At 42.0% G+C, this 12,857-nt stretch overlaps 1 protein-coding gene across 1 annotated transcript in view; it reads left to right on the top strand.

The window, feature by feature from the left end:
- The window catches only part of eml3 (EMAP like 3), a 44,396-nt gene that overhangs the window by 14,997 nt on the left and 16,542 nt on the right, over positions 1-12,857 (top strand). The window contains exons 2-9 of the mRNA XM_079216308.1: positions 1,352-1,528; positions 1,921-2,035; positions 2,230-2,736; positions 5,759-5,869; positions 6,130-6,158; positions 11,012-11,047; positions 11,904-12,024; positions 12,304-12,453. Of these exons, the coding sequence (XP_079072434.1) occupies positions 1,352-1,528; positions 1,921-2,035; positions 2,230-2,736; positions 5,759-5,869; positions 6,130-6,158; positions 11,012-11,047; positions 11,904-12,024; positions 12,304-12,453 (1,246 nt within the window). The remainder of the gene's footprint in view (positions 1-1,351; positions 1,529-1,920; positions 2,036-2,229; positions 2,737-5,758; positions 5,870-6,129; positions 6,159-11,011; positions 11,048-11,903; positions 12,025-12,303; positions 12,454-12,857) is intronic.

Raw genomic sequence — 12,857 nt, 5'->3', positions numbered from 1 at the left:
GCCTTTGCTCAAACTGAATGGAGCAGGCTTTAAAGGATTTGTGCAGAGAAGAGTGGTGTCTGAGGACCTACTTATTACTGAGTGGGAACCTTTCCTTGAAACTTCTCGGTCAATTAACGCTGGTGCTTTATTGGCCTGCAGTGTAAAAACAAAACTTTAAATGGCTGAGCAAGAATCGAGTGGTTGAATAATCATGAGAACTACCAACACAGCTGAGTTGAGCTGGAGCAGGGAAATATCCTGATGCTCACTATGCACAGCTTTGTTCCATCCAGTGACACAAGAACAGAACACACACGCACACATGCACACTTTTTGGACCAGAACCAGCTGTGTGCCTCATGTGCACTCACACAAACGCACTCCAGAACTGGAGCCCGCCTCAACACACACAATGGGGTCTTTGAGAGACACTCCTCTGTTGAGTACAATGCTCCAAGCTCCAAGCAGCTGTGATCCCCTCTCCTTTGGCCAGCATGCCAGAAAACACACGTTGGTCTTTCTATACTTGTGAGGACCATTGACAAAATGCAATTAACATCATAGTGAGGACCTGCCAAAAAGTCCACTATCTCTCTCACACACGCACAGGAATGAGACTAGAGTGACTTTAGAAGCAGAACATTTCTTTTACTTTTAGTGTGTTATTACAGAATTGTTAGCATGTACTCGTGTCCTGTTTTCTTTTCTATTTCCATCCGAATATCAGGCAAATTTTACACAATCCTTTAAAATATAGGGGGGAAATTGCAGTGTAATTGTGATTCTATCAGTTGGGTTGGCCCAATTCTTGAAAAGTACAAGATGTAGAATGAGTGAAATAAATCTTTAAGTTTGCAAAAGTTGGGGTGTATTGGAAAGGTTGTTGGTGTCCTTTAGTGTCAGCTAAAATTGGTTGATTTCATACTCTCAATCAAAAACAAAAATGTACTTCTGCCGCATTTCCACAGCATGGTACGCCTCGACTCGACTACTCAAGTTGTGAGCTGAGCCGATACTAGAAGGTGGAGTTAAAACACTGCAGACCACTGATTGGTCAGAGAGAATCAGCAGCGCGACCCAGCACATCCTGCACAAACTCGCCAATTTGAAATGGCCAAACTACTGTCAATAGAGAATGCAAGTTTTTTTTATTCACTTTACCCAGATAAAAAATTAAATAAAACGACACTTAACATTCAATTTGCTTAACACACGTGATTTGAGCCCAAGATAATTAGAAACGGAGCACTCCAACAAACTGCTGGTTGACAACATGCTGCTCAAAGTTTCTAGCTTTTCACGGAAGTGGTTTTGTTGACGTGATCCTGGTTAGTTTGGCTCATTCCACCTTTATGGTCTCTTTTTATAGATGATGCGTCGGCAGACGGCAGCGCTGACTTCCCAGAACGAGCTTCCATGATGGAGGTGCGTCTGCAGGCGCAGGATGATGAGATCACACTGCTGAAATCCTCCCTGGCGGACGCCCTGCGCAGGATCCGCCTCCATGATCAGCTCTTACCGTTACTGAAACAGCAGCTCATTGCAGGTGAGTGATCTTCATATGCTCACAGTACGTTGGGGGATAGAACATCGCCCGGTGTTTTCACCAGGCAGTAACCTCCGGTTCTGCTAAGTGAAGCAGAAACTTGCATTGTCTCTGCTGACCACTAGGGGTGACTCCTCCAGTTGCAAAAATAAGTCAGTTTGTAGAGAGGTCTATGAGAAAATGACTCTACATCTCTCTTGATTTATTCCCTCAGTAAACATGAGTTTATGGACTCAATCTCTTGTTTCAAGTCTTCTTCAATACAGCATGATGTTCATCATCAGTGTATAAAGTGCACTATGCATTGCTGCAATGCCAGTGCAGTTTCACACAGATAACAATCAATGGACGTCAATCAAATATTTTAATTAATAATCTTTTGTCCCACCCAGTGAACCCAGGTGCTGCTCGAGTGCTGAACCAAGTGTGCTGCTCTGATGGATGCACGGGCAGCAAAAGACTTTCCTCCAACTCAACCGTTGATGGGGTCCGCCACTCTGCTACCAGGTACTGGACCAACACACTAAGGGCTCAGAAAAACAGCAGGGATGATGAGTGGCCATCACTTATTTCCCTTCATGAATAACCATATTGTTGCTACATCAGAGGCCCACTAGTCTGTTCAGAAGCCTGCTGTGTTCATATAATGTGTAATTTGTTTGACTCTTCTGTGTTGACATCAACCTTTGAACTATCTCTAGCCATCTCCAACTGTCAGACAGCATTGTGACCAATGCCAATGGCCACATAGGAAGCCCGGTGTCCATGACACCGTGCCCCAGACCAGCAACACTGGACAGGTCAACCCAGACGGAGCCCAGTCTCCCAGGGCAGGACATTGGGCAGGACAAGGTTCCTCTTCCCAGGCGTGTCCAGAGCCTACAACTGGAGGATGCCCTCCCTCCTGGGCAGCCTTTGGTTGAGGGGACTCGGGCCAAGCTCCACCGCACCCCCGGCTTGGAAGAGGAGGAGGATGAGGAGGAGGAAGATGAAGGAGGAGGGGAGCAGGAAAAGGAGCTGAGTTGGACGTCGTCGGTTGAGGAGCCCATTCAGCCCACCACGATCAGAGGCCTGCAAAGGGAGGACTTCCAGGATGGAAGCTGCTCCCCAGAGCAGCTGGGCTCAGCCTCGGTCAGAACCTCGGACTCCAACCTCAACTCCCGCTCCGGCCCTCTGACCCCCATCCAGGAAGGAGACAAGAAACCGCTGTGGGTGATCTCTCCACCCTCATCACCGCCGTCTCCATAATCATGAGATTGATTGCATTGGCTTTTAAGGACTAATTCAAAATGAAATCTTGATTCTGACTTGTGTGCCTGCAAACCCCAGTTGCGCTGCAAACCCCCCCGTGAGCCGATCAGCCCTTGGGTTGCCAAGGTGTAATCATGCCGCGTTAGAGCAGGGAACCCGATTAGGGACGACATATTCTGTCATCATGTTCGCTCCTGCTTCCATGTGCTTTCTTGTCCATGTGTTTGAGCAAGGGGTGAGGGAAACAAAAAGCCCTCGTGGAACATAATGGTCGCACTCGTGTATACTGAGTGACATATCCAAGATTAGCTTCACGGCTCACAGATTTGAACCTAATGGAAAATGTGATGTGAGGGTAATTGAACACAGTATTCTGCACAAAAAGGGCTAGGATTACAGCATGTACACTTCAGCTGATCGAGAAAGGTCAGAGGGTTTGCACGATTGTACAGATGTAACATTTCAAGGACAGAAAATATTTTTGAAATGGCATATACGTCCAAACGGCATACATCAGAGTTAATATCCATCAAAAGAACCTCTAGAGTGGTCCTCCGGGTCACAACTTCACTGTAGCCACAAAGTATTAAGGTTGATGGTTCTATAAGACGATGCAGATGTGCATAGCTGACACAGTGCCACTGAGGATCTGCCATTCAACTGGGTTTTTCAGAAACACACAAACTGCCTGAAACCTTGATTTGTTTTTAATGCAGCTCTGCTCTTTTTTAACCACACTTTTAACATTATCTTCCTCAAACGAATCCAGGATCTCTTGCATGCTGTGATTTATTCTCAAATGATTGCCTTTGAAGTGATAAAGAAAAGCACAGAGCACTGCTGCTTTGTGTGTATTGTGCTTGTGCATGCGTGTGTTCTTTTGTCTGACCTTGTTGTGGCTTGTAAATGGGTTTCATTGGTGATGGGCTCTAGTCCCTCAGTTCTGTCATGCCCCTTCGACACCTACATTCAACATTTTATTTAAGATTAGTAGAAGACCGTTTTTGGGAGGAGGGGGTGGTTTCGAGTTTCACTTCCTCAATCCGTTACCAGTGATGTAGCTACACGCCAAAGATTTGTTTTCGTCCCACAACACTTCCTCTATTGACGCAACTGTTAGAATGGCATGTCGTCAGAAAACCGGGGTGTGTCGCAAGAAATCCCCAGAAACAATAGGAGATTAATTATGGTTCAGAACAGTTTGTTTGTGGGTAATCATGTTAATTTGTCTTTGTCTAATTCAGTTTGAGACCCTCACCAAGTTGCCATTTTAGAATAGGGAGTTTTGGTTATGGCCAGTAAAAGTTATAATATTAGTTATAAGCCAAGAGTTAATGGGGAATTACAGTTTATTACAACTGGTCCAATATTACATGGCGCACTTCTGTCAGTATTGATGACACTGAACTCCCTAAGTTCTTTAAATGAGAGGCAGCAAGATCACGTTTCTACGGAGCAAGAAGATCAGACAGATTGTAGACAAATGTCAGCCATACTTGTTTGAAAGAGAAAGGTGAACAGAAGTCACGATTCCCAAACTACAAGCATTTTTAGACCTACTTCCTGCTCTACGTGACCTTTTGAGCTTGTTTACAACCTGTTCCAACCTGTTACTGATGTGTTTGTCTGCTCTAAAGTAAGCCAGCAGTAACCTAAGCTTATTCTCAAGGCCAAGAGTTAGCACCTCATTAGCTAACTACATCTTCTGGAGTTACAAGACTAGAACATCCACTGCAGCTCTGTCCTGCTGTGTAGTGGATTTGGGGAAGTTTACCTGAGATATGTTTGCCATTACTATATGTTTACCAACACATTAGCTTATCTTGTTAACTTTTTGCTGTGGACCTGTTAGTCTAAACACTAACTCCAGTTAAACTAACTTAAGTTAATTAGCTAGCTAGCTATGGCCAAAGATGCTCTTAAACAAAAGATGAACCATTACAAGCAAAGCCAATGAAATTATATGCGCCTCCTAGTAGGCTGGTTTCCTAACATTAGATCTTTAGACGGCTCACAGACATATTTAGCCTTAAGAAAATGATTTGGCGATTTGGCGTTCGCGAACATTAGTTTCCATTAGCTTGAAATGTTGACACAGTTTGGCTAATGTTAGACTACGTCACCAGACTGACTGTTTAGCAACAACAGAAAGGAGACATATCTGTGTTGCCAGATCTCGCATACGTGTGTTGCTGAGACAGAGAAAGGTCAAATAACAATGAACATTTTCTCCTGATTTGTCCGTCTGAAAAATGCCATTTTAGTGTCAGAATGTTCGGTAGATGTGTGGCTTGTGAAAAATGGGTCCAATATTTACTCCTGACTATGGAGCAAAAATAATTCACCTGTCCTAATGGAGTTAACAGACTCAGGACCTGCCGGAAATTACACTAAAATCTGCAGTCTACTTTCCTAACTGTCCCTGCTGTCTCTGCTGTAGTTAATCAAATCTGCCTACAACAAATGCATTTTCATCCAGCAACATTGACAGTTGCCAGCTAGAAATAGGAGACTGCTTTTGTCTACGATTCTGAATCATCAACCTAATTCTGATGGTAAATCTGTCACCACTATCATTATTGTAAACTGCATATTTGTATTGCTAAACTGGAAAGCTTTACAGGCGTAGCAGTAACTAATGGGGTCAGGGCTTTATTGAGAAAGGTCAGTTACTTTGGTGAGTACAATGTTATTATTACAGAGAGTAATGGTGGCCAAAACAAAACATAAATGGGTTGTATTAAACCATATTTATTCTTTTGGAAGGTTGGGAATTAAGTAGGTAAGCAATTCCCAACATAGCAAACATAAACATGCATGTTTCTGTGTGTACACACTAAATGTATACATGCAAAATATCCATAATCTACAATTTTGCATGCCTAATCAGTGGGGTAACTGCATGCATCTGCGTGGCATTTAGTGTCACAGTGTTTACCGCTGGAAACTGAAGCCGATTTCTCTCCTCTGGTGTTCCAGGGTTCGTAGGAACAGCGAGAAACTGGGGAACCCGGAGAGGCCGAGGAAACGTCTGGACAAGAAGGCGGCGTCCTCGGCCAACCTCCTCGCCCGCTCCCCGAGCCTGGAGAAGTGAGCTATCACTCACAGCTTTCACCACACAGTCACACAGCTCACTTTTTCCTACGGCTGCTGCAGCCTCACATATCTCATCAAAGAGACACTTGTTGGAACACTGATGGCCCCTAGACATTATAATACAATTCCAATCCCATGAAAACCTTGCAGTAAAACAGCATATGATTCTGAAGTGGGCGACTGAGCTAAACTACTGACTTCTTGAAATGGTGTCATATTTTTTGTCTCACACATTTTGTTTTCTGTCTCCACAGCCGATCAAAGGAGCTGATCGCCGGTGCAGGTGATGTATCTTTCTACTTTTTTTCATCTTTAATCCTTAAACTGAGATCACTATCACCGGGTTCACCACTTTATCCAAATGGCCATAGGATTCAATTTACCATATACACAAGATATTTAACACCGAATCTTGAGGACTAGATGGAAAACAAGATTTTTGGCAACTCTCATAATGTGGTTTGTTGGGTATTTCTTTTTAGTCTTCATGCAGTGATTAGAGGCCCTGAAAACACATTTTTCAATTGATTTCTTAATATGGATTTTCTGTCAAACTACAAGTTTTGTTTTTTTCACATAAGAGATTTTAGTATTTATAATTTCTGATTTTATAAAGCAGCATGTATAATGCTGCTCAAGGTTCTGTTTCTGGTTGCGTATAAAGCTGTACGATACCACTCCAGATTCGGTGGTGTTATTCCCAACTGACCTTCCACTAAGTCCCACCCCTCAAATGCAGAGAATCGTAGCATAGCATCAGACAGCTCCGACCAGGCTCTGCTCCAGACTCACAGGCAATTGTTTTCAGGCTGGTTTTGTGGAGTTGGAGCTTGTCATGGTTAAACTTTATGTAATAGTAATACTTATTGGGCTGAGAGAGTCACGTTTCTTAAATGCAACATTTCTGGGTGAAACACCTGTGGAGCTGATATTTGCAGAGTACGTTAGCTAATCATTCTCCATCATATAGCTAGACATCATAGGTCATGGTGTTTGCATGGAAACGAAGCGCTTTAAATTGCAAGGTGACCTTTTATGTGGAGTTCAATGTTTTTCCCTCCCAATGAATTCTGTCTGTAGTGTAACAGAAGTATAATCCTGAGAGGAACAAATATAGACACACTGCCAAGATTTTGTTATAATCGGGGACTTTTTTTCAAGGTTTCCTGACTTTAGTGTTGGCAAGGCCAGAGTTTAACGATACTTCTGTACTTGTGCCCATGCAGCGTCTCACTGGTTCACACATGTAATCATTTGTGCAAAAATGAGTGCATTTCCCAACCGACCACACGTGTGGTTAGTGTAGCTTTTTTTTATGAGCGTTGGCCTACAGTCTGGTTACGGTTAGTCCTGTTTTTAGGCCTCACTCCTCCAGTACAGTGTCAGAGGACGCTCTCTCTCGCGCTCGTTGTTTGAAAGTCAAGCAAAAGAAGAATTCTGTTGGTCGATGTCAGTGGAACATTTGGCTACGGATTCTTTCTTTTTTTTCAAGAATTGATGGATGGACTGAAATTATTTCAGTACATCAATAACAACAACAAAACAACCAATTTACATTGCTATTTATATATGAATTAAACAAATGAGATACTACATGTTAATTGATTTGATGAGCGGCATATTTCTTTACTTTGGACAGATTCAAGATGGCCATTTCCCCTGCTTCCAGCCTTTATTCTAAGCTAGGCTATTTTAAGTCAAAGCGGATCGGGAGCTTTTCTGAACGAGAAAATATGCATAAATAAGAGTTGATATTTTACATTAAAGCCTATTCCCCAAAATACAAGTTATTCCAATATTCATATTCCTAAATTAAACTTGTTAGTTGTAAAACTATATCTATAGCCACCACAAGCTACTGGTCATACCAGACCAAGTAAAAACCCACAGTCGATTGAATTGACCAAGGGTGGGGCTGACAGTCCGTGTACGTTTTGATGGGTTGTTTATTGGATTCAATTAAAATCTCGTAAACGACCCACACCATCATCTCGTCTCTCCGGGAGACGGACCTTGAGTTTGTGAAGCTGTAGCAACCCAAATTCAGCCAGTTTAAACCCCAGCACCAGGGGTCCCCGAATCAGAACCACACTTTCTGTTGCTGCCTTCTTTGACTCCCGGCATTGGGGTTTGCACCGGCTGGAAACAAGTTGCTCCCCGCTAACTGAAGGTCCGTCTCCTGAAGCTGCCATGCACTGTCCTCCCGGCAAAGTAGACTCCGGGTGGCAGGAAGGAGGAAAAGGAAAACGGGACTCGTTTTCTTGTTTACGCTACAGTGACTCGCTATCTCTTGAGGTACAAGTGGTATTACAAGACAGTAGCTATCTCTGCAAAACACTTCATAAACGTCTTTGATATAACGTTAACAATGTAGCCTCTTCACATTTAGTTGATAATGTTAATTAGTTCTTTGTATGTTTTAAACAACAATTCTGGCCAGGTCTTACACATTGTACATTTAGTTCTAATCTGTGCTACCAATGGATGCATTACGTGTTTGAAGGCTCTTCAAACGCATGTAGTACCAAGTGCGGGGAGCCAGTACTTCTCCTTCAGGACAACCTGCCTGGATAACTGCTGACATAAAACTTTAGCTTGACATCCAGCTGAAAGCCACCAGTTCATTTAGAGACTTTCTTTATGGCAACACTGTGAACACCAGAAGTATCACTCAACAGAACATTTCAACCTCCTTTTTTGATGTGAGTTCTTGTGAAGCCAAACTCCGCGGGGCCAGTTTGGGGCCGTGGGCGCTGCCTAGAATCATATCCACTGCGGTTAGCCGACCTGTCGCACCACTCCAGCCCGCCTGACGGAATGATGGATGGTCAGCTTTGCAGAGGAGGTCGCCAAAAAACTCTCTCTCTTTCTCTCTCCCCTCCCCCCTCCATAACTCTTGTTCGTTTGAGAATAGTTGGGCTTGGCATGAGTCTAGCTTTTTTGATTTCTTAACAGTGGAGATTGGCAGGAAAATAAGGGGGGCATAGGATAAATGTCTCTGGAGATGTATTTTTATTTTAAATACTGTTATGGTAGCAACCAAAGTGTGACTGTAGCACTGACTATCAAAAACTCGTACTCAAAACTGACATTAACCATCTGTCAGATAAAATTTTTATCGGGGTGGCTGAATTTGTTACCATGTTTTGTGTTCGAGGACTCACTGCTCTAAGTCTGGTCACCACCATCGCCATCTGGACCCATGAAAGAGAAAAAGCTAATGTCAGCTGGCTCGCCTCATTGCTATGATTTGGGAACACACCTCTGAGTGTACAGGGTTTGCTAATAACTCAGCAGGGGTTGACATAACATTAGCAAGCTAGGCTAACCAGCCTGTACTGTCCGATTAAAATACAAACTTCACAGCACATTGAAATAAGCGTGGCTAATGCCATATGGAAAACAAACTCCCTTTATGAACATTTGTAGGCTACAAAGTGGGATGGTGTCCTTCTTTCAGCAATAGTGAAACCACTTAAGTTACCAGCTAATCTCCTAGAAAAGCTTGCTCTCAGTTGCTAATACTTCCACAAATACATGCAAAAAATGTTTTAGTGATGAGAATATAATTGCTTCAAATAAGGATTTTTTTTACTCTTCAAAGCATGTCACAGAAGAAAGGTGTTGTTTTGGTATCATTACTGAAACTCAAGTATTGCGTTGGAGTATTAGACTAGTTAGTTAAATGCAGTGGTGGGCCGTGTATTTTATACCGAGGCCTGCTGTCTGATAACTTATACATAAATACGCGCATGACGGGATGCTGTTCAGCACGCAATCAACTTGACTAGGTGCATACCGCCGGCGCCACCTAATGTACCGGAGTGTGTGTGCGCTATGAAGCTATAACTTTGTGATTCTGTTTAGGCCAGTTGAAATTGTTTTAATTTTGTAGGAATAGATTTATTATTTGATTTGATAAGGTGCTAAGAAGGCCCTGACGGCCCGCCACTGGTAGAATGTATATCGTAAAGTGAAACCCATGTACATTACGGAAATCCTGAGATGTAAGTAAGAATCTGGTGATTCATGTTCTCAGTCTGATCTTAATAGTTTTCTCACCTGTGTTTATGACTAAAGAACGGGTAGAAAAACAGGTTTGTGTTATTATTTATATTGTGTGTGTATGTATGTATGTATGTATGTATGTATGTATGTATGTATGTATGTATGTATGTATGTATATATATATATATATATATATATATATATATATATATATATATATATATATATATATATATATATATATATATATATATATATATATATATATATATATATATATATATATATATATATATATATATATAATGTGTGTGTGTGTTTTGTGAATTAAAACTCACCCCAAAGAAAACATGAATGCTTTTAGTCCTGTTTAGAACATGGGGTAGTGGTGCGCTTCAGCCTCTTGTGGCCAAAATGAATATTACAACAACAAACACATATACCTGGCAAAACATTTTTTTCCTCCAACTTTTCACAGATGAAAAAAATGAAGAAATTGAAGGAAATACTTTTCTCGCAGAACCTTTACATCCCTACATGGGATGGTCCCACTGTGAAAAAAAATAATCTTTGCTGGTTTCATTACTCAAGTATCCTTTCTTTTACATGGAAGCCTTATTTCTACTATTTGTGAAACTGTTCTGAAAACAGGGACTTTACTCTCATGGGAACTGTAATCAGTGTTTTCGGCTTCATGCTGAATTGTTGGGTGAAACGGGAACAAGTTTTTCTTCCTGTCTTGCCCAGCTTTGATTTATTTCTTCCGGTTTCCTCTTCACTGGCTTTTGCCTGAATGAGGTTCCTGTCTTGGTAAGTCCTCTCCGCAAGGTGTCTTTCTGGCCTCTTACTAGTTTCCACCATTTTATGGTTAGACAGACAGATAATTTTTAAAGAACCTGATTCTGAGAAGTCTGAAGAGGGCCACGTTAGAATTTCCCGAAAAGAAATGGAACATATAACCCAGCTTGAAATCCAAAGGTCATAGATCTATTCCGTAAGAGAATGGGAATATATCCTATGGGACCCTAATGTTAAAGTCGGGGCAGCCGGCATTGGAATCAGCTGTGACTTAAAGAGAATCTTCGTGCTTATTGGTTTGGCTAATCTCATACTTTCATTCTCACACAGGGTCCCCCGGATCCAGAAGAGGAACCTACAGCCAAGGTAGACCCGCTATTATGTCCGTTATGTCTGGAGCTCGGTTTATGTGGCGCATCACCAGAGCATGCTGTACATTTGACCAGCAATAACCCATTCACGGTTGGACCAGTTTCCTGCTGTTATATATGCACCTACAACTAAGTCGTTGTGTTTTTGTTAGCTTAGAATGAGCCCTTCATGTCTACAAAGTGAGCAGATCCTCATCTCCGATGCTTCTACAGTAGCCCTGAACGGACAAACCAAACACTCCAAAGAGAGCCTTTTATGTTTCTACGTAACCTGGAGGTCACTGTAGTTTTCGATGCGATATTCAGTTGGTTGCAATCTGCAACCTCACCACTAGATGGCACTAAATCCTACAAACCACTCCTTTTAAATTCATGTTGAATTTACCACTGATTTACCTGGTGTTTAGAATCCTTGGAAAAAATGATAACTCACCTGGAAAAACATTAATGCTTTTAGTCCTATTTAGAACATGAGCTAGTGGTGCGCTTCAGCCTCTTGTGGCCAAAATGAGTATTACAACAATAAACACACAAAAAGAGGAACTCAATTACTTAGATCATTCCGGCAAAACCACCAGTTCTTAAGTCATAAAGAGAAAACTTTTTTTCAGAATCTTCAGACTTTTGAGTAGATACACCTATTGTAAATTAAAAAACAACAGTATTTAAATAATAAAGGCGCTCTGCAGCTTCAGTAAAGGCCATGGACAGTAGTTAATCATTTACAATGTATAATAAATGGTAGTAAGAGGAAGTAGGAATAGGATACGGGGGAAATAAAAAATAAAACTCTTCTCTGTCTCTGTGTATTACCACTACATTCCTGGTCCTCTGCTGTGTTTGTCTTCCAGAACAGTCGATCAAAATGTTCATCCGAGGCCGGCCGATAACCATGTACATCCCCTCTAACATCCAGAACTATGAAGAACTGAAGATGGAGCCGCCCCCTGAGAGACTGGAGTTGGACTGGGTGTATCCTTCCAGAACGGCACAGCAGCGTTCAGCCTCTTGTTTATATTCATGAGGGTTACGTTGCATTCAGATAGTGCTGATATCAATGAGTGCTCATTTCCTTGATTCAAGCCACACTGTCTGTATTTGAAAGGATCTTTTTAATTGACCAGTGTCTGTGAGGGCAGATGAACTGTTTGATAATGACCCAGTTTTCATTGTTGGGCGAACTGTTCCTTTTGAAGAAATGAAATGGAAAAAATGATTAACATGAACGTCACCTTGACCCCGTCATGCTAGCTATGGTTACCGGGGCCGGGACTGCCGGGCCAACCTGTACTTCCTTCCAACGGGCGAGGCGGTGTTCTTCATCGCCTGTGTGGTTGTGCTTTACCACATCAACAACCGCACACAACGGCACTATCACAAACACACCGATTGCGTCCGCTGGTCAGTGGAAGACTGTTTATATGATTTGCATAGAGAGATACAATCAAATTAAACACACTTGGACTAAATGTGTTTAGGCAAGCAGCCACGAACTGACTCGATGGCAAATTACTTCATGTTTACATCCAAAGCATGATGGGAATAATTGCTCCTGATGGTGAAATCTGAAAAACTATATGAATGATTCTCAATGAAAATGAGTACTTTTGGTTTTGCACAGCACGGTTAGAGTCAAACAAACACAGGACTTTAACCCAGTAGACCGCCATTTTATTTGACCTTGACTACTTCATTTACTTAACCATGTCTTTATTTTAACACAAACTCTAATCTTTTCCTAAATTCACAATGTTAACCACCTTTTTTAAAACTGTCCATATGTAACTGTTGACTATTTAACTTAT

Source organism: Taurulus bubalis (genome assembly GCF_910589615.1).
Source record: "Taurulus bubalis genome assembly, chromosome: 3".
Lineage (NCBI taxonomy): Eukaryota > Metazoa > Chordata > Actinopteri > Perciformes > Cottidae > Taurulus > Taurulus bubalis.
Note: the sequence above shows the minus strand (reverse complement) of the source record. Positions and strands in the feature narration are given on the sequence as shown.